The sequence below is a fragment of the Girardinichthys multiradiatus genome, chromosome 2, assembly GCF_021462225.1.
Source record: "Girardinichthys multiradiatus isolate DD_20200921_A chromosome 2, DD_fGirMul_XY1, whole genome shotgun sequence".
Lineage (NCBI taxonomy): Eukaryota > Metazoa > Chordata > Actinopteri > Cyprinodontiformes > Goodeidae > Girardinichthys > Girardinichthys multiradiatus.
This window is the reverse complement of record NC_061795.1, coordinates 43,968,241-43,989,153: the sequence shown is the minus strand read 5'-3', so window position 1 is coordinate 43,989,153 and position 20,913 is coordinate 43,968,241. Positions and strand designations below refer to the sequence as shown.

The following is a 20,913-nucleotide window of genomic DNA, read 5'->3' as shown; positions in this document are numbered from 1 at the left end:
ACAAGAGCTTCCGCCCCACTTGTAGTTCCTACCTGCTACCAGTAGGTGTCTCTGTGACTTACCTGTCTCTGACCCTGTTTATCTTCTTCTTCTGCAGAAACTGGTGGCTCAGATGAAGCAGGACCCTCAGGTAAACCCAGCAGATCTCTGTCACACTCTGGGATCCAGGATCTAAGCCGAGGTCCGATCCAGTTCTGCTCAGACTAATGGACTATTTTTATTTCAGAATGCAGATCTGAAGAAGCAGCTCCACGAACTCCAAGCAAAGATCACAGCCCTCAGCGAGAAACAGGTGCGTCTAAGAGATCTCTGGGTGTGTCTACAGATCAGGCTGTTTTAAGCCTCCTGGTTCCCTAGACATTTTCTATTTTTGTTTTTTTTTGTATTTTATTTTTGCCAAATGGTTGCTGTATTAATGCAACTTTCATAAAAGTTTGCAGGCTTGTGTATTTTGAGTGATTTTCTTATTTTTTTTCCCCAAGGCTTTCAGATTCCCTTCAAAGTAAATAGAGCAATCTGCGTCCCTTTAGGATTATTATGCCATTGACTCTCACTCTAAAAGCCTTTTTTAAGAACGTTAAAATTGCAATTGGATTTCTGTTTCTATAGTTTCCACTCACTAGAGATGAAATTTAATGTTTTAATGTTTTCCACCAGGTAAAGGTTTAAAACAATAATAAAACATGAATTTTTGTTATTTTTGGTGTGGACTGAAGTTAATTATTCTTAAAAATACAAATAGGACAAAATATTATATATAGGAAAAAATTATGTTGATACAGAATATTTTTATGTAGTCAGAACAATCACGCTAATAGGGCCCGTTTAGGTCACTAATGGAGCAATTAGGACACGTAGGTCACTGACCCGGCTGTCTGTTCAGCTCAGTGTTTGGGTCGCTGTTGCTAATGTGCCTAATTATGCCATGCGAGTTGTTTTGGTCACATGTATCAATCTGTGAAGATTGTTTGCATTATTGACCTTAACGGCGCTATTAGTTTGATCGTTCTGACTGCTACTGATTAGCCTGTTACTCCAAACCATGTTCAGAACTGAAGAAGCCTTTTAGATGAGATGTCTTCAAGGAACAGGAGAAGTCCACCTGTCTTCTACTTAAAAACTTAGGACTGTCATGTCCTGGATGTCTTCTTTAGAAGAGCATTTATTTATTTTTTTTTGACCAAGGGAGACAAATTGAAGGAACCCCAAACAGATAACAGAGCCCAGGTTTTGGACCTGCCCTGCGGAACATCTCTCTATGAGAACCGGAAACTTTTTTACTCAAAATGTGTCCTACACTAAGGCCAAATGGGTCAGCTAGTAACAGTACTTTAAAATAATTAAGTTCACTAAAAGGACGGCGTTAAGCTTCATAATAAAATGCTGAGATGTTTGGACCTCCTCTGAGTTCTGCTGAGCTATGCGAAGGTTTAATTTGGGTTCAGAACAAACGGGGAACTGTTAACAATTTGTGTAATTTGGTGCTGACTAAAGATCCCACAAACACCATCCGTGTTCTCTCGATAGAGTTTGATGTTTTTAATGGGGTCTCCATCCGGTGTGAAGAGGTCTGCCCTAAAAGCAGAAAGTATTTAAAGATGAATTACTTTTATCAGATAAATACCCTACAGACGTCACTCGGTGTCCAGCGGTTTTAATGCTGCAGAAAGAAACTTTAGACTATATTCTGAATTAATCTGGAAGTTTGAGACCCCAGTTTTTTTTTTTTTTAAGGAGATCAGATTTTATAGACCTAAAGGATCAGATTTCAATTTCTTTGGGTTTCTAGTGTAATTTCTTCCATTTTCTCTCTTTCTGTCCATTTTCTGACATTGCTGTTGATTTGCTGGTTATTTTCTGTTGCCTAGCATGTCTGTTCTTTCTCTTTTTGCATGTTTAATTCCTCTTTGTGGCAAATAGTTTTTTTAGTAGGTTTTTCAACCATGCTTTTGTGTCTCTGGGTCTTTTTGGGATATCTTTGTTTCCTTGTAGTAATAATATTTGTAATAAGGTAAAATGAGCTGCAGCGGTTGTCATTGGACATAGATTTGTCTTTAGGAACTGCATATTTTTCTTGTACTTGAGGATCTTCTGAAGACTTCATGCTGAAGCTTGTGTTTGTTGTTGGTTGTTGAGCTATTTTTAACAGCTTTTTGAGCGTCTCTATTTCCGTCCGCTCCCTGCAGGTTGGATTTTATTTGTTCTACTGTGTGATGTGTGTGGACTCTGAGGAGGACGAGGTGAAACGCAGAGCGTAGCTGGAATATCTGCACGTTACAGACAGACACAGTATGAACCTGCAGACAGCTCAGTGTGACTTTAACAGGCAGATCAGACGGTTTCCGTCGTGCACGATGGAGATGGGTAGAGAAGATGGTTGGATTATGATGATCTGAAAAGCAAAACTGCTTTAATCTGAGGTCTTTGTGATCATTGTCAGCTTCTGTGGGTCAAAGTTCTTATTCATCTTAATTATGCTTCTTCTAATGACGCTGAACCTCAGCAGCAGTCCTGTTTCCTCCTCCTGATATTTGTCAGCTGCGTTGGATGATCAGAAAGAAGGATGGGCAGAAATCTGATGTGAATTTCTGTAAGGATTTTTGATGTAAAACGTTTTACTCCAACCAGAAAAGTTTGATCATACTTACTGTGACTGCATCAGTCTGATCTGAATCAGGTGACTCTGGTTTAAATTTGGATTTTTAAACTTCTCTGCGGTCACACTTCCTATTTCAGCCATATGTTCTCCTCCTGTGTTCCCTGGCTGCAGTTTTGGTGTTTGTGTCAGGCCTTGTGTTGAACTCGTCCTCTGATTGGCTGGAAGAGGAAACTTTCAGTTTTGTGGTGTGATGCTCTGAGTCTGAATGTGAGATCCCTCTGAACCTGGGTGAAGCAGTCATTTTAAACCAGCAGCAGCTAGAAATCAGTGGTGAGGGCTTCAGAATACCTGTTAGGTTGAGTAATTATCCTAAGTTCATCAGGTGGAGTTGAACAAATTGTTCTTTAATGAAGTAGATCAGGTCATAGAGAAGAGGAATAAATTAACTACTAAAGAAGAAACAGTTTGCAGACTGTAGGTTTGATTATGATGACCTTTCAGAGGTCAGAGGTGAATAAAAGAGTAAAAGTATGGCTTTTTATATTATGTTCAGAAAAAGGTGGTGGAGCAGCTACGGAAGGAGCTTTTGGTGAAGCAGGAGCCTGAGGCCAAGCTGCAACTGCAGGTCCAAACTCCTCCAGTAGGTGGCGACCTGAAGCCAGCCAGCCTGCTGCAGAGCCAGCAGATACCTGGAGGGCTGCAGCAGGTGGGTGATCTTGGTCCCTAAAGTCTGGTACAGTGTTTCCTGTAGCGACCTTCTGAGTAAAACTGTCTTCTGGGTGAAATTCTCCCTGAACAGACGCTGACGGTCACGCCGGTCCTCACTGCAAAGACTCTGGTGCTCAAAGCCGCCGCCACGCCCGCGCTTCCCGGCGCCATCCTGTCGCATCGCCCGCCCACCGTCGCTATGGTAACCACAGCTATCACCAAACCCGACTCACAGAACGTCCCTATCAACCTGCAGGTGGCAAGCAGGCTGACCAATCAGAGCTCGGAGCCCGTGCGGCTGGTCTCCAAGAACGCCGTGGTGGTAAGTTCCTGCTTAAATGACTGCATGCAGTTTGAGACGTGAGCTGAGGAGAGCATCGAGCTGCTCCACGATGCTTCCAGACCTCAGATGGGCTCACAATGTCTGTCTGCTGTCAGGAAAGGGTTCTGCCAGGCTGTGGTGTGAGTGGTGGCCTTTCAGCAGCTGCCAGTGATCTCAGAAAGCCCAGATAGAGTGCAAACAAACAGAGGCCATGATGTGACGGCCTCATCCAGAGGAACATTTCCAGTCTAGCTCCAATCTGCAGGATTGTTTCAAAATTTGTCCTGGTGACCTCACAGCAAAGGTTCAGTTATTGGCTCCACATTCACTGTTTATGTCACAAACAATAATTCATTTTTATTTATTGTAATTGTAAAAGTCCCACAAGGGAAACACTCTGAGAAAGCTGCTGGTGACCAAATCGGCTCTCAGGAATCTGTGTTTTCTATTTTCTGATGCAGCAGCTTTACTTAAAACTGACTCTGCACTGAGTTTCCACCAACAGGCCACACAGACAGAAGCAGACATTAGTTTTTTACAAATAAAAATCTGCCCCATTTACTGTAATACCGTTAAATAAATTAAAGTGCAAACGGTTGCATTCAAAAGTGACTTAATTAGCACAGATAGACCACCTGTGTGTTATTTATTTAAATCCAGCTTTTCTATGAAGGCTTCAGAGGTTTGTTAGAGAACCTTGGTGAACAATCAACACCATGAAGACCAAGTAACAAAGTAGACAGGTCAGGGAGATGATTAAAAAACAAAATCCCAAGCTTTGAACATCTCACAGAGTTCAGTTTAATCCATCATCTAAACATTGAAAGAAGATGGACCAACAGCAGACCTACCAAGACATCATCGTCCACCTAAACTGACAGACTGGGCAAGGAGACCATTGATCAGAGAAACAACCAATAGGCCCATGGTACCTCTGCAGAGATCCTCAGCTCTGGTGGGAGAATTTGTCCACAGACCAACAATTAGTCGTGCCCAAATTTAGCCTTTATGAAAAAGTGGCAAGATGACAACCTTGGTTGATAGATCTGGAAGAAGGTCCTCTGTCAGATGAGATCAAAATTTTTCATCCTACATCAGCACACTCTATCGAGGAAAGATATCGTTTTACGAAGAAGAATGGGGGAGAAAAAATGTTAGTTTTTAGATGTTTAAATCTGGTAGACGCATACCTGAAAAGACTTCTACCACATATTGTCTCCTGGTGGCTACAAACAATGGCACACCACCTTTTAGAGATTTTAATGCATCCTTCTATAACCTAAATTTTACACAACTTTTTGCCATATACTACGTTGTGTCTGTCACAAAAAATTCCAATAGAATACATCGAGGTTTGTGGTTTTAACATAACAAAATGTTTAAAAGTTCAAGTGACATTTGTTTTTGCCAGGCAGTTTCCGACATGAGTCCTGATTCAGCTTTTTTACGGGGCAGATGTATCTCAGACGTGCAGAAACAGTCATGCTCAAGTTCAGTCGTGGACTGACAGCAGCAGACGTGTCGGTCGGGTTGATCACCGCACAGCTGTGTGGTTGTCAGGTCCACAGACCCACAATCTGCTGTGGTTTTGTCTCAGCTGCAGGCCACCACCACCACCACAGTGTCCGCCCAGCCAATCAAAGTTCCTCAGTTTGTCCCTCCTCCTAGACTGACGCCTCGGCCCACCTTTCAGCCACAGGTGCGTCCCTGAAGCCCCGCCTACACACCCTGACCTCCCCCCTCCTCCCCTCAGACCAGTGTGTGTGGCCCTTCCTGAGGTGATGTGCTCACTCTCCAGCAGAGGGCAGCAAAGCAAATACTCCTGCCTTGCTCCGTGGCACTAAAACGTTGTTTTCTCTGTGCCGCCTCATCCCTTTTCCTCGTGTTGTGCTTCTTTTGGTTTTTCCAAATGACCCATGAACAGGTGGTTGTGGAGGTGTCACACCTCCCTCTGACTTTGTGTATGTGTGTGTGTGTGTGTGTGTGTGTGTGTGTGTTGACCTTTATTGTGGTGAAGGTTTGTTCTCCTGCAGCTTCTTGGTATTTTCAGTTCCTGGCTGTCTGTGTGTTTTAACCCTGGAAGTTGAAGCGGAAATGTCTGCAGATTTCTAAGCTGAGTAACGTCTCTGGGAGCTGCCACGCCCCCTTGTGTCTGCAGCTTGAACTCCAGGAACCACTGCAGACAACAGGGGGTGTCACAATATCTACACACTTATCCTCTGATAGAAAAAAGCAGCACAATTTGGTTTTAGTGATTAGCCCTCATTCAGTCTTGAAAATTTCTGTTGCTATGGGAACATAATACATAAAAGATCAAGACATACATAACAGAAGGCTGTACATCATAGACGGCACAAACTGGATCTTTAACACTGACGGAAAGGTTTATTGATGTAGAATATATTGACCAGAAGAATAGCCGACTGTGGAGACAGGACTGCTCAGTTTTCCTAACAGAGATCCAGATTCCTGGAAGCCTCTGGAAGTTGATTGTAGGAGCATCAGGGGTGGTCAATCTGACGAAGATCTCTGAGTCGTTACCCAGCCCTGTCTGATTTTTATATGTGCCGTTTTTTGATTGGTTCTTTGTCATTCACAGGTCAGGCCAAGGCTGGCCACGCCCACCAATGTCCCCATCGCCCCGGCTCCTCCCCCGCCCATGATGGCGGCCCCTCAGCTGCTTCAGAGGCCCGTCATGTTGGCCACCAAGCTGGCCACCTCGCTACCCTCCGCTGCTCCCATCCACCAGGTCCGCATCGTCAACGGGCAGCCCTGTGGAAAGACAGGCTCCGCCCCTCTGACTGGCATTGTCATCACCACGCCCGTCACTGCCACCCCCACACGGCTTGCAAGCCCTGTCCATGCACTAACCATCCCCGCCCCTCTCCCGGCTCCCCCTCCAGCCCCGCCCATCCAAATCAGCAGCCTGATCTCTGAACCCAAGGTAAGATGTCCTGAATACCACTTGGGGGGCTTTCCAAATAGTACCTGGGTGCTATTCAACTACAACCTAGGGACTATACACTTTCTACCTTGGAGCTATATGGGCCATCCCCGGGTGCCATCTGGGTTCCATCTACTTACTGTGACAAAATTATGTTTTTGGGAACTGTAGGAGAAATATCTAGGTACTATCTGAGTACTACCCAAGTGTTACTACCCAGAGGATCTGTGGTCCTGGCTGTTTCTGATGTGTCTCTGCTCCAGCACACCTGATTCATATGCCAAATCGCCTCCTCAGCAGGAGGTTGTCACGCTCTGCACATGTCTTGTGAAGACCGGTTGGTTTAAATCAGGTGTTTTGAAGCAGGAATGAGTCTAAAACCGGCTGGACGTTTGGGAGTCATGCAGCTCTACATTTCTCCAAACCTTAATCTGCTGTCATCACCTTCCTCCTCTTCCTCTCAGCAGACTGTTAAACTGGAAGCAGCAGAACAGAAAGCTGTGGTCAGCATGCCGTCCTCCTCCACCCCTCCGCTGTCTTCACCCTCCAGACCCAAAAAGGAGGAGAACCCAGAGGTTAGACCAGCAGAACCTGACTGAGATCTTTATATTGAGCACTGTCTTTACGTCTCTGTAAAGAAAGTGTTGGTAGGTTGGTAGGTTGGTAGGTTTCTGCTAAATAGTGATAGCGTTGTAAAGAGGTTTTAAGATTTGCCCAGGACCGGCTCCGTTTTCTAGTGATCCGATATAAAAAGGGATTTAAACGGTTTTATGTGGTTCAGGTTCTGTTTATCTGTAAATGTTGTTTTAAGTGCTGCTGAAATAACTGCTGGTCCTCTTGCAGAAACTGGCCTTCATGGTGTCTCTGGGTCTCGTCACTCATGACCACCTGGAAGGTGAGAGATGCTCTGATTGGCTGCAGGTCAGAAAGCTGCTACAAACAGACGTTTTCTGCTCTGAAACTCTGATTTCTGTCCTCACAGAGATCCAAAGCAAACGACAGGAGAGGAAGAGGAGAACGACAGCCAATCCAGTGTACAGCGGAGCTGTGTTCGAGCCTGAGGTACGACCGCCTGGAGCCGCTGGTGCAAACAAATTTATTGTGATAGGTCGTTTTATAAGGCCCAACATTAGTCTGACAAATAGATCAGAAACACTGGGTTGACTTGGTGAATCAATAGCAGCTTCAGAGAATCACTGATCACCTTTGTCAGGCTTAGATTCACCTGCAGAATCTCAGAGTTTAGTTTGGACTTAGCTCCTGGAAGTCATAATGAATAAAATCTCAATCCAATCTGTTAAAGCTTTTTATTTTATTGATATTAATGAATGGATTTTCATCCAGTTCTGTGTTGTTGTTTTTCAGAGGAAAAAGAGTGCAGTGAGTTACCTGAACAGCCCTCTGCACCAGGGGACCAGGAAGAGAGGTCTGTATGAAACCCAGAGGCTGTCAGTCTGGTTCAGAAGACGTAGAGAATAAATTAGAGACAGCAGACTTTAATAACACGCTGCACAACTCCTCTCTTCTACTGCTTCCTGTCGCTTCCGTCATGTTTACAGACGGATTTCTGCTTGTTTGTCAGAGAGCTTCAATGAACCCTCTCCGCAAAGTCGGACCTCAGGGTCTTTGTGTGCCTGTAGCTTTCAAAGCTGCAGATAGTAAAGAACATTTAGTTGAATCCAAACATTTTCACGTAGATGTGTCTTTATTGAGGCGTCTTATTTCAGCGGAACGGAGTCAGTGAAAGGATGGACAGACGAAGAGTCAGGGAGGGAACTGAGGCCAGGACCTGCTGTAGTAAATCTGAAAGTAGTACTTTAAGAACACAATCAAACAAGATATCTGCAAACAGAATGTCAAAGCACATTCTTTAAATTTCCCTAATTAAAACGGTAGAGGTCGCAGACCCTGCTACACCGTCCGCCACCTATCAGAGCGTGCAGTAAATTTAGAAAACTACCTGCATTGTGAACGTGATCATGACTTACCAAATACGGTTCTTCAATATGTATATGCAAGTTAATGGAAAACTCCCCAGGGGCATATAGTATATTTAATTGAGAGCGCACATAGAGAGCTGGAAGGCGAACAATTCAAATCCAAAATGTCTTTCCATAAAAAACTCCTCCCTTCCTTCAGTCTCCCAGCAACCAGCACAACTGAACTATAATGCTGTTTAGAGAAGTGTGCTTATTTCCCCACCTAGGAGCTAAACCCCGCAAGGGACCATCATGATCAGATTTACAGATGTGCAAGGGGCCTGAGAGTGGTGTGGCATATAGTGGTGTGGAAAGCATGGATGGATGGTTGCATGCTTAGGAGATCCTTCTGGCTGCAGCCTGGGGCACATAGGTCACGTGTCTTGGGTAACACGCTTCCCCTGGATTCCAATACACTGCCACCACCATAACAAACCAACACAAACTTGCTATGGACATTTTGTCCATAATAAAAACATTCAGGAACTCTCACCTTCCTTCACTTTGGAGGCTATCAGAGACACTCCTTTGCTCATATTGCTACCCTGAAGAACCGTCTCAGACTCTGCAAAAACATCCAGGTCCGTACTGTCATAGCTCAGATTCTAAAAAGGGTTAAACTGAAAATGGCTTTTCTACCTAAGTCTTGAATCTAAACATGGAGCATTAACCAGCTTGGAACGCTGTCATCTGACCATCTAATGTGTTCCAAGCTGTGTATACATGTTTGTGAACCGTATTACCATATCGCGTTTTTATACGAGTGAAAGGAGCGGGTCGCTGTGGTGGGTTCAGACTGGTTTCTGAAGTTTTTTGATAAACATTCATAAATCCAGTTTAACCTTTAACAGAAATGCATCCTGGGATCTGAAGGAAGTACTAATTTCTTCTCTAATTTAAGTGAAAAAAAGAAACAAGGTGTCTGCTCCTGAGTCATGCTGATGTTTGCGAGCTGTAACAAGACTAACAGCCAGCTGCTGGTGTAACATCTGACTGATCTTCAGCTTGGTGACTGCGTGGGTTTACCGGGAAACATTTAACCTTAATGAACAGATGAATTTCATCGTTTTAACTCAGAGCCAGATGCTAACACACCTTGAAATGAATCTCAGGTGTCATTTCTGCCCTCAGAACCTCACGTTCATGTGAAGGTGAGGTTCTGACCTGCTTGATTGGGGAGGTGAGGCGAAAGTCAGACTGATGGCTGGTCTACTCTCCTGCAGCCGCATCCTGGTTTTATTTACTTCACTTCCTGTTTGTCTTTGACTTCCAGCCTTGTTAAGTCTGCACTCATTGGTTCACTGCCTGATGATGCTGGATGTGTCCCATTTATTTACCAATTAATTTAAAGTGTAGCAGGTTCAGTGACCGGTTGATGAGATCTAACCAGAGACCCATCTGTCAGAGGATTTCTTCTGCTGTCCTTCAAGTTATCCTGCTGAGGAAAAGTTTTAATTCCAGGCTGTAAAATGCTGGAAAACTCTGAAAACACTGCAGAGCAGAGATATTTTAAGATGTAAGCACCACTAACACAAGATTAAAGATCTGAAATACTGCTCCATCTAACCATAGTCCACGCTCCCACTGTGAAATGGTCCATCCCAGATGCATCAAGGCCAGAGAAGGTGCTACAGCCTCTGGACTAGGTCAACATCAGGCTTCATTTCTGCTCAGAACGTTTGGTTGTGCATTTCATAGAGCTAGCCAAGGGTTTCCCAGAGCAACCCCTTGACCATGTGGTTCTACCACCTATTGATGAAAAAGGGTTTTTAGAGCAGAACCTTCTAAGGGAATCAGAGATTGCGACTGTCCATCTCAGGCTCGCTCCAGATTCTCCAGATTCTTTAAATGGTTTCATGCAAATCTTCACCAGTTTTTCTCTGATGAAACCTGTTGAACATCTTTGCTCTTTAGAGATTTAGGCTGTCATGGATACTGATTAAGGACAAAGACCAAAAATCATGGCTCCTTTCCACTTATTGTCGGCCCTAAAATGTCTCGATCCTACTTCGCTAGCCTGTCTGCAGCCTCAAAGGCATTCATGGATACTAACAAGAGGAAATAATGCTGAATTGATTAAACAGGGAACATTTTGGCTTCATGTCAGACAGGAAATAAGGGAAAAAAATGCTGTTTCTATTTTACAATGTATCCCAGTCGAGTCCGGGATTGGGTCGTTGAGGTACAGGTTCAGGAGGGAACCCCAGAAATGTTCTTCTCTTGTGTCCCTCAGCAGCAAGTTCTGGGGAATCCCAGTGTTCCCAGTTCAGAAGGGATATAGTGCCCTGCATAATCATTTCCCTCCTTACAGATTTCTCTAGGTTTTGCTTCTTGATCAAACCTACATATTTCAGTTTTTTTTTTAAATTTAAATTATAAAGGGAATAATTAAGGGAAAAAACCAACCAGGCCCTGTCTGTAATTACTCCCTAAACCTGATGGCTGGTTGTGCCACCCAAGGCAGGAGTAACTACCATCAAGCGTTTTCAATAACTGTCAATGAGTATTTTCACTGAGGAGGAATTTTGGCCCACTCCTCTTTGCAGAATTCGTTTAATTCAGCCACATTGGAGGGTTGTGAGCATGAACGACCTGTTTTAAGCTCACACAACAGCATATAAATGTGATGCAAGTCCAGACTTTGACTAGGACACTCTAAAGGCTTGTTTTTTTCCCTTTTCGGGACCTTCAGAACTGGACTCGCTGGTGTGCTTTGGATCACTATCTTGTTACATATTCAAGTATGCTTGAGCTTAAGGTCACAAACTGATGGTGGGACGTTCTCCTTCAGGATTTTTTTTGGGAAAGAGTGTAATTCATGGTTGCGTTAGCTGCAGAAAGTTGCCCAGGTCCTGATGCAGCAAAGCAGCCCCATATCATCACACTACCACTGCTGTGTTTGACTGTCAGTTTGATGTTCTTATTCTGAAATGCTGTTAGGGTTTATGCAACATGTAACTTTTGTCCCATAAGTCCACAGAGGATTTTCTCAAAAGTGTTGGAGATCACAAAGATGTTTTTTGGTAAATGTAAAACAGGCCTTAGTGTTGTTTTCTGCCCTGGTTTCCACCTTTTGAATTGTCATTTTTGTCCAATCTCTCTTGCTTATTGTTGAATCATGAACTCTTACCTTAACTGTAACTAGTGAGGCCTGTAGTGCTGGGGTTTTTGGGTCCTCCTCGATTATCCACAATCAGTGGATTGTGGATAATGGTTCCAAATCCTTAGAAATGGCTTTCTAATCCTGTCCAGAATGAGAGATGTCAGTAACTGTTTGTCATTGGTTCTTAAATTTCCTTAGAACAGGGCGCGATGAGTGGCTCTTTCAAATTGTTTAGCCTACTTCATGTTGTCATGCAGGTTCTGTTTCGGTGATTCTTGATTATTCAGGTCTGGCAGTAATCGCGCCTGAGTGTGTGCTGTGAAACTGAACCAAAAGATGTGGCTTATCACAGTTAATTCCTGAATTATCAGGTGATTCTCCTTTGTTATACAGGGCCGGGTTCATTTGGATACATTTGTTTTTGTTAATATAAAGAATGCAGGTTTATTTACTCGGGTTATCTTTATCTGAAGGAACCTGTAAGGGGGGAAATACTTGTTTAACTCTATGTAATACAGTGAGTTCTGGATCGACCCTAGAATATAACCAGACCCAATCTGAACATTTGGCTGATCCCAGAGAGTTTCCGGTGACGCTAGGCTGCCTGGGGGGACAGGAAGTTAAAGACAAATGGGGTGTGGGTTTGGTGGGGAGGTGTTACCTGAGCAGGTGTGTTGGCCTGTCTGAATGCTCAGCTGTAGCCTGCATGGAGCTGCTGTCGTACACTAACACTGCTGTCTGTGCTTCTGACTCCTCTTCCTCACTGCTCCCTGATTCATGCTAGCCAACGAAGACTCCCTTTCCAAGGTATGTCATACAGACGCTCTGTTTTTTTGTCTTCTCCCCCCTTCTCCATCTTTCTTTTTTTTTTTTTTCTTTGTTTTTCGTCTGTCTCATTCCACCCAGGTCGCCCACCCAAATTCAGCAGCGTCCCGGAGCTGGGCAGCCTCACCCCGACCTCCCCCTCCAGCCCTGTCCGTCCCCTCCCCCTGCCCAGCCCCGGCTCTGGGGATGTAAGTAACGATGGGGGAGACGGACGCCCCGTCACACGCAGTCTTGCTGGCCCGGCAGTGCTGTCACCCATTCACACACACCATCATCACTTTGTTGTCCATGTGGTAACCATGAGCCATCACTTCCTGTCATTCAGCCTTACAAAGTGAACAGAGTCCATGAATAACACACACATCCTAACACACACGCACGCACACACACACACACATACATCCATCAAAGCTCTAAACGAGACCAGCTGTAAACTAAACCAGATCACGATCCTGCCCCGCCCTGCCCTGCCCCGCCTCTCCATGCAGGGTGGGTGGGGCTCCTATGGAAACTGATTGGTCCAATTCTTCCTCGCAGGGAGACATCCACGAGGATTTCTGCACTGTGTGCAGACGCAGTGGCCAGTTGCTCATGTGCGACACGTGTTCTCGTGTTTATCACCTGGACTGCCTGGATCCACCCCTGAAAACCATTCCTAAAGGCATGTGGATCTGTCCAAAATGTCAAGACCAGGTAACTGCAGCTGCAAGGACTGATCCAGGGTCAGGGGAGCTTTAGCTGTGCTTTAATGTTACACACTGTTTCAGCTTTAGGACTGTTCAGTACTTTGTAAGCACACACATGATGAAGTACAGTTTTTTTTTTGTGCTTATGTCTCATTCATTGTGTCAGTTAAGGTTGACATCTCACTTCCATCCACTCCATCACCCGTTCCCTGTCAGTCCCATGCAGCGTGGAGGCTAATTTTGACTCTTTAAGCCTGTTCTGAGTCTGAGCCTTTGTGACACCTCTGAGCTTCTCCCCTCAGATCCTGAAAAAAGAAGAAGCCATTCCCTGGCCTGGCACCCTGGCAATCGTTCATTCCTACATTGCTTACAAAGAAGGTGAGTCTACCTTCTGCAGAGTATCATCTTGGAAGCACGGTGGGCTGACGGTGAGTCCGTTATGTGTTTCAGCTAAAGAAGAGGAGAAGCAGAAGCTGATGAAGTGGAGTTCAGAGCTGAAAGTGGAGCGTGAGCAGCTGGAACAAAGAGTCAAACAGCTCAGTAACTCCATAACGGTGAGAAACAATGGCTCGGTTAAGCTTTACACAAACTGCATGATGATCATTTTAAAACGAGCTCCAGTGCGACCTAACCGCCTTCAGTCCAACCTCAAATGAACAACAAGATGGGTCCAAAAAAAGCCCAGATCATCAGCCCACCACCACCGTGCTTGACATGCCGTGTTTGGTTTTCTCCGAACATGGAACTGTGCATTATGGTCAAACATCTGTATTTTTAGTCTCATCTGTCCAAAAGACATCCCAGAAGACCTGTGCTCCATTCTGCTGCAGCTTTGTAGACCTAAGTCTTGCTACCATATTCTGCCATTAGTTCAACAGTTAGTGTTTTTTAATGTTTAACCTGGAGGCCTGTAGAGTCTGAAGTGGATCTGCTGCGTATTTCTCTGAGCATAGCACTCTTTGAATTGGCTGAATATGTTGAAACGTCCCTTCCTGGGAGGATTGGCAGCTGTCTCAAACGTTATTGCTCAAGTCTTTCCACCTTGGCGTTGTGGAACTACTCAAACTCCAGCTTTAATACAGGTGTTCACACCTGATGATGGTCAGTTTATCAATGCAACTGATCAACAGCACCTGGCGGCAACTTTTCCTCCTACATTTTTTATGAACTTACAAACATGTCTAAAAAACACGTTCTCACTTTGTCCTCATGGGATATTTGTTCTGCGTAGAACACCATCCTCAAACCGGTAGAAGTGTGAACACCTTCTGGTTGCCAGTGCATGTACTTTGTGTTTTGTATTGAACTGATTATATCCTAACACCTGAAATCTTGCTGCTAAATCTCCTGTATCAGACTGTTCTTTCTGATCTGATGCTGCTGCTTGTTTGTGCAGAAATGCATGGAGACCAAAAACACCATCCTGGCTCGGCAGAAAGAGATGCAGCTTTCCCTGGACAAAGTCAAACATCTCATTCGCCTCATCCAAGCCTTCAAGTTCAACCAGGCCCTGGCAGGGACGGAGGAGAAAGATGTTCGAGTGCAGGACAGAGCTCAGGCTGTGCTCGGCTGTGGAGCTGCAGCTGAAGTCAGCTCGATGGAGAAGCAAGTGGTGAGCAGCTCTTTGGTCAGCAGCAAACAGGAGGAGCAGCAGACAGAAGGAGCAGCAGAAGGAGGAGGGGACGCCAACAGCACAGCCCTGACTAACTGCCCTATTGCTGGGGCAGGGGGTGTGATGGGGCTGGGGCTTGGGGGTCACACAGAGACCGGTCCTCGTGTGGAGGTTCAGCCCAGGCCTGAGACTGAAGCAGTTCCTGTGGCTCCTGCAACTGTTGCAACCACCAATGGTACGACAGAGCCGCCGTGCCCCGCCCACAGCCCCGCTGCCGCTGAGAACAAGATAGCTGCCGTGAACCCTGCAGAAACAGCGGTGGAGAAGAAACAGGAGGAGATCGCCGACGGCAGCAACAACAGCAAAACCTCAGAACCCTCCCAGCATTCTTTGCCAGCTCTGCTCAGCAGTTTGGACGATAAAAAGTAACGCTGCGTCTCTCTGGCTGCAGGAAGTCAAACATATATATTAAAAATGACCTTTGCTTGCACCGCACGGTGCCCTGAAGTTGCCAATCTGTATAAATGTTGTTTGTTTGCATTGTATTGTCAGACTGTGTCAATGGTAGATGTACAGCCCAAGTCACTTGACTCTGGGAAGACCCGGGTCATCATGCCAATTAGTGATAGACGTCATGGTGGGAACGCTCAAAGGGAGATTTAATTTATCATCACACCAGTGTGTGCCTGTTACAGTGGCCCCTGTGTTCTGTTGATGGCTCTGAGGAGAACCCAGAACATGGAACCAAACATCTGTCGGGGGAACTGGTCCAAGAAGCAGTGTTGTAAACGTTTGTGTACTGAAAAGAGAACCTGTTCGTGTCCTCGTCCCGGTAAGCCTGATGGGAACAACGTTTCACAGTCCGAGTTCCTTATCATATCATACCTGCTCCTCACCTGAAAACATTCCGTTTGAATCAGTTCTGCCACACCAGAACCGATCCGTTCCAACTTTGAAGGCTTCAGTTTGATTCTATCTGTCATCTGAGGTGTGACCCCAGATATAAAACAAAAACCCGCATCTGAAAAAATGGGACCAATGTGGCCATGAAGTGTGTTTTCAGTCACTCCATCATTAGAGCTTTAGACGTTCTCCACACCTTTAACTTCCTGACAGAAAAGTCCTTCAGTCTCCTCTGACCCGTCCAATGGCCTGATCAGACTCTCCCATCTCCTGTTTCATCTCTGTTGAGATTTGATTGGATGAAAAGTTGAGACACCCAAGACTTCAGGATGAGTCACGAACATTTGACATATTTTTGTTTTTTAAATGAAAAAATAAAACTGCTCAGCAGGACTCAGAGAGCTTTAAAAGTTAGATATCGCTGATGTTCATGGAGATAAGTGGAGACGGCTGCATTGATCAGGAATTTATGGATTGATCAAATTAATGATGGATGGATTATGCTGTAATTCAGAGTTCACACCTGTGATTCTGGAAAAGCTTTGTCTCTGGTGCAGGAAGTCCACACCGTTTGTTTACAAATATTTATCTTCAATTTAAGTTGACAGGTTCACCCTGACCTCTGACTTGACATGGATTCAGTTTGCTGGGAAACACCAGAGGAAGCTAGAAACCTTTATCTAATCCTTCCAGAGGATTGCTCGGTGGTCTCCCAAAGGAGCAGTCCGTACAAGGAAGCCGTTCAGAGAACATCTATCCGAAACAGATGTTTGTTCCCACAAGTTACTTGATAAATTTCAGGGTCCCTAAAGGTCCCATCAACCAGTGAAGGAATGTCCAGTTTAGATCCAGAACTCTGCTTTTTTTCCCGAGTGAAATCACACTGAGTCGCAAAGTTCCTCTGAGTCACATTGAAGCCTTTAAAATTTCAAAGTAATCAAAAACAAAGCCCAAAGTCTAACTCCATATGTTAACTTCACCTCCTCCATCATTTCTACCCACCTGTCTCCCAGTGGAGGCTGGGCGATGTCCCCTGGTAGGCACAGAGTGTGGATTCTGACATAGTCCCTTGGTAGATGCTGGACTTTGTACTCCAGGCGTTGTTCCCTGGTGGACGCTGGACATAGTCCCCTGGTATACACCTGGGCTGGATTGCCCCTGGGCATTGTCCCCCGGTGGACATAGGGTTAGGACCCTGGGTGTTGTACTCTGGTGGACGCTGGGCGATGTGGTACTCAGGTCCCGGGATGAGGCCGAACAGGCGCGGTAGCCTAACAGATGTTCTCAGTTGTGTCGGTCAGTGTAGTGATTGAGTTTTCATTCGTGAGTCGTGTGTGTGCGTGTCAACTGTGAGCACTAAATGTGAAATTGCAATATTGCAACATCAACACACACAAACTATATCTGGGCTGTGTTTCTTTTTTATAGGAAAAGATATTCAGGTCTTCCTAGTCTCCAGAATAAGTGCTTTCTGTTCCTGAACCTGCTGGACTGGCATCATCATCATCATCGTTGTCGTCATCATCATCATCATCATCACCACCTCCTCTGGGTGGTGGTCGTTTGAATCCGGAACTGCCAAAATCCAGATGTTGTTTCCACGTTCAGCAGGGACTCGTCCTCGTACTGTCCTCAAAGATCAAATCATCAAAAGATTCGGATGCAAAGTCCCGGTCTGAGACAGGAGAGCATTGGGAACAATAACTACAGCAGGAAGTATTCCCGTCAAGGAAAACTGAGGGATCTGTCGGGGGTTAAAGGACGACAACACAATTCCTGAGATTAAAGCACAAACTTGCTGCATTACAAAGAAGTGCTGAGGAGCTTTTTGTACGTCCCCATGGAGTTAAACGGAGTATGCATCTCTTTGTTGTCTTGTGACTTCTCCCCACATTGCCAATATTTCCCCTCGGTGTGACTCTGACACTGGAGTCTGATTAGGAGTTTGTCCCTTACAGTTAGTCCGGTTCAGAGCTGGAAGGTGAAGCTGGAGGAAGTCGATGGATGTCCAAACAACCAATCGCAACGTGGACCGGCGAATGCAAAGAATAAAGGTGCCTCCCGTTTCTGCTGGAAACTATTTCTGCTTCGGTTGTTTGGCGTTTTGCTCACCCCTTCCTGAATGTGAGGAAACATTTCAGACTATTTTTTATTAAGGATTCCCTCTGAAAATGATTTTCAGGTTTATTGATGAGCAAAATGAGTCCAGACTGAATTATCTGAAGTCAGGGGTCTCTACCACCAGTCCTCGAGAGCTACTATCCTGTAGCTTTTAGACACAACCCTGCTCCAACACAGCTGAAGTTGCTCCTCAGCATGTCGTCAAGTACTGCAGAGGCCCCATAATGAGCCATTCATTTGATTCGGGTGTCCTGGAGCAGGGATGCGGGATAAGTAGTATTTGAGGACTGGAGTTTCTCTAAGCTCAATAGAGCAACATCCCAACACCACTGGCATCGCTGCCTTGCTGGAGAAAACCTGATTCAGTTTCCTCTCATGGTTGTGGGGTGAGTTCCTGTTTGGGTGGTGATCTGTTGCAGGCATCATAGTTTTGATTTCATTTCATATCATGCAGACTACTGTGAGCGAATCAGTATATCCAACGGCACCTGGTTTTCTCCCCCATCAGCTGCACAGACTGCCTTCATTTCAAACATCCCAGAAAAATGTGTGTGTGTGTGTGTGTGTGTGTGTGGTCGGTTTGTCCTGTAGAGTTCAGCTGATATGACACGGATGAGCCAGACAGGAAACCCAAGTGTCCCCGCTTCCTCTTGGATCTCACTTGTGTTCTATTCTCTTTTGGGTGGATGTGGTTCTCATTCCGACCTGTAGATCCGATCGGTCATCGGGTCTCTGGATCCTTCCCTCTGTACAGTAGGTACCTCTGAGTGCCTTTCTTCAAACAGCAGATAATATTTGTCTCTTGACTTGCACTGTGACTCGTAGAACTTAACAGAACCCCTCCGGGATCACCCCGCCTGTCAGCTAGCCCCCACCCATACTGCCCTGCCCCACATGAAGCCCCGCCACGCCCTCCTCAGGCTGCCAGGAGTCAATGAAAGCTTACCAACATGTCACACGATTGGACCACATAGTGTTCTGTTTATCCTAGTAGTTGCCTTAAATGGGTTTTTTTTGTTGTTGTTTTTTTCTGGTGAAACGTTTGGGTTCAGGGGCGGGGGGGTCTAGGGTTGTCTGTCCAGAGGCAGTCTGAGATCTCACTCTGATCATGTCATGCACTTTTAGTTTGATCAGTATTATCAGAGCAGAGTGGGGGTCAGTCAGTTATGTTTTGTTTTATTTTAAAAGGCCTCCGCCCACTTGCTTCTTCCTGTCTCATATTTTGGAAGAGCGATGAGTTCGCAGGGTCAGATCACGAGCCGGAGTCTGAGTGCGTTTCAGACGAACAAACCTGGACCTGGTGAGCATCCTCTGTGCACGCTGTGGTGCAGCACATGCCTTCTTATGCAAGTTTTTATACCAACCTTTTTTATTATGCATTGCTTCAGTTTTTTATGTTTTTTTATGTGAAACTTCAGTCACCTTTTTCTTCTCTGAACATTCTGGCATCTCGATGCCAAACGTGGGCATGTGTTTACACATTCAGGTATCCATTTAGGGGGCGACGTTTGGATTTTCCAGAAAGTTCCGAGAGCGGTCCAGTCAGGGTTCTAAACATGGAACCTCTGTTTAGAGGAGAAAGCTGGAGTCGTTTGCATTTCTTACGTTTTTGGTTTCTGTTGCAGTACTGCAAGTGACCTCGGGGGCCGCCTGGAGCGAGCGTTTGGCGCCATCTCAGCTCTGTGGTTTCATCTCCTTTTAGCTTAGGTTTTATTTAACTGGCGTGCTGCGTGGAGATAGGGATGGGGTCTAAAATGTTCCTTAATGGAAGTCTGGAAGCAAAAGTATCCAAAGAACTCTGCATATCATCGGGACGTGGGTTTTCTGCATCGTTCAGCGACTTTCGGGTCGCTGCTCCGGGCTTCAGCGTGGGTCCTGGGAGGCAATTTGCTTTTCATCTTTCGGTTTTAAAGCGATCAAGTCATGATTGTGGCCTTCTAGTATTCTGTGGGTTCATGACGTCAGTCACCTGTTGTTCCCGCTCAGCATCCATCCATCCATCCCTCCATTTATCCTGTCTGGATCCTCTACACCTGCAGCTTCTTACCTCATCCACAGCTGAGTCCATCAGGGGTGTGTTGAGTGCAAAAAAATCTGAAAAATAATTTTAAAAAATCTAAAAATGAAAAGAAGTCTTTTTCTATCTTCCATTTGGTGAGATGCATTGTAGCGATCAGAATAAAGAAAAAGTTCACCTGGTGTGCTGAATAATGTGTAAATTGGTTATTACACAATCTGAATATTTGTATAATTGTTTGTATTTTTTCATAATGATTTTGGAAAGGAATGTGTTTATTTTTTTGACTTCTGTTCCAGATGTGTCTTCTGTTGGCCTGACATTGTGACTGGTCTGGTGGGATTCTTACCTCTGTATTGAGCCTCTTCTGTGATGAATTCTTTGTATGCAGTGTTTAGGAAATACTGTAGGGAACATGGGGAGGAGTTATTAGGAGCATTTGATCAATTTGTATTTATTTATTTTATCATTTTGTTAAAATAAATTGTGAAAAACAAAAAAAAAAAACAATCTCCTGAAATTCATCTTAATTTGCTAGGGGACATCGTGCTTTTATAACCTTCCTTTTCACACTTAAATCATTCAGTTGTCTATATAAGTGGAACGTAGGTCCCTCTTTTACCTTGACTCAAGGATTTTTACTGTCTTAACTGCTCACATTAACATGTTAAGGTATGAAAGTCGGACTCAGATCCCGGTTCAGAAGCCTAATACTTCAGTAAAAAGAAAAGTAAGTATAACAAACAAAGCTAAATCTAACAATAAATAGCTATCAGTAAAAATATATGCAGCGTTCTGAGGTGTCTGAGAGCAACTCGTTTTGGTACCGTCTCTTTAAATGCTGTTGAGGCACGTCACACTCTGTCCCCCTCCAGGTCACAGAGCGCTGAACTTTAACCCGTTCGGCCATTTTTGTAGTTTGGTAACAGATACAATTAAAGAAACGCATTTTTCCATGAAAAATAAAAATCTAACCAGGAACTTTGAAGAGGTTCTGATGCTGGGGGATGGTGTAATGAATTGTGTGGCTTAATGCACCCAACAATCGAACATTTAAACTTATCCATTTGCAGCTTCGGCATGCTGGAGCTTGG

General features: G+C 44.9%; 1 protein-coding gene across 5 annotated transcripts in view; it reads left to right on the top strand.

The window, feature by feature from the left end:
- The window catches only part of phf21ab (PHD finger protein 21Ab), a 30,670-nt gene extending 10,344 nt beyond the window's left edge, over positions 1-20,326 (top strand). Inside the window, exons 5-19 of one of the 5 annotated variants that reach the window (XM_047389252.1) lie at positions 98-130; positions 227-292; positions 3,153-3,305; positions 3,399-3,629; positions 5,227-5,328; positions 6,229-6,573; positions 7,038-7,148; positions 7,417-7,468; positions 7,556-7,635; positions 7,939-7,999; positions 12,562-12,668; positions 13,018-13,173; positions 13,469-13,544; positions 13,617-13,720; positions 14,563-20,326. In XM_047389252.1, coding sequence (XP_047245208.1) covers positions 98-130; positions 227-292; positions 3,153-3,305; positions 3,399-3,629; positions 5,227-5,328; positions 6,229-6,573; positions 7,038-7,148; positions 7,417-7,468; positions 7,556-7,635; positions 7,939-7,999; positions 12,562-12,668; positions 13,018-13,173; positions 13,469-13,544; positions 13,617-13,720; positions 14,563-15,207 — 2,322 coding nt within the window. In that variant the 3' untranslated portion in view covers positions 15,208-20,326. Of the gene's footprint in view, positions 1-97; positions 131-226; positions 293-3,152; positions 3,306-3,398; positions 3,630-5,226; positions 5,329-6,228; positions 6,574-7,037; positions 7,149-7,416; positions 7,469-7,555; positions 7,636-7,938; positions 8,000-12,439; positions 12,463-12,561; positions 12,669-13,017; positions 13,174-13,468; positions 13,545-13,616; positions 13,721-14,562 lie in introns of all 5 variants that reach the window. The other 4 variants (XM_047389260.1, XM_047389283.1, XM_047389267.1 and 1 more) reach the window with 4 other exon arrangements.
- Positions 20,327-20,913: the final 587 nt, after the last annotated feature.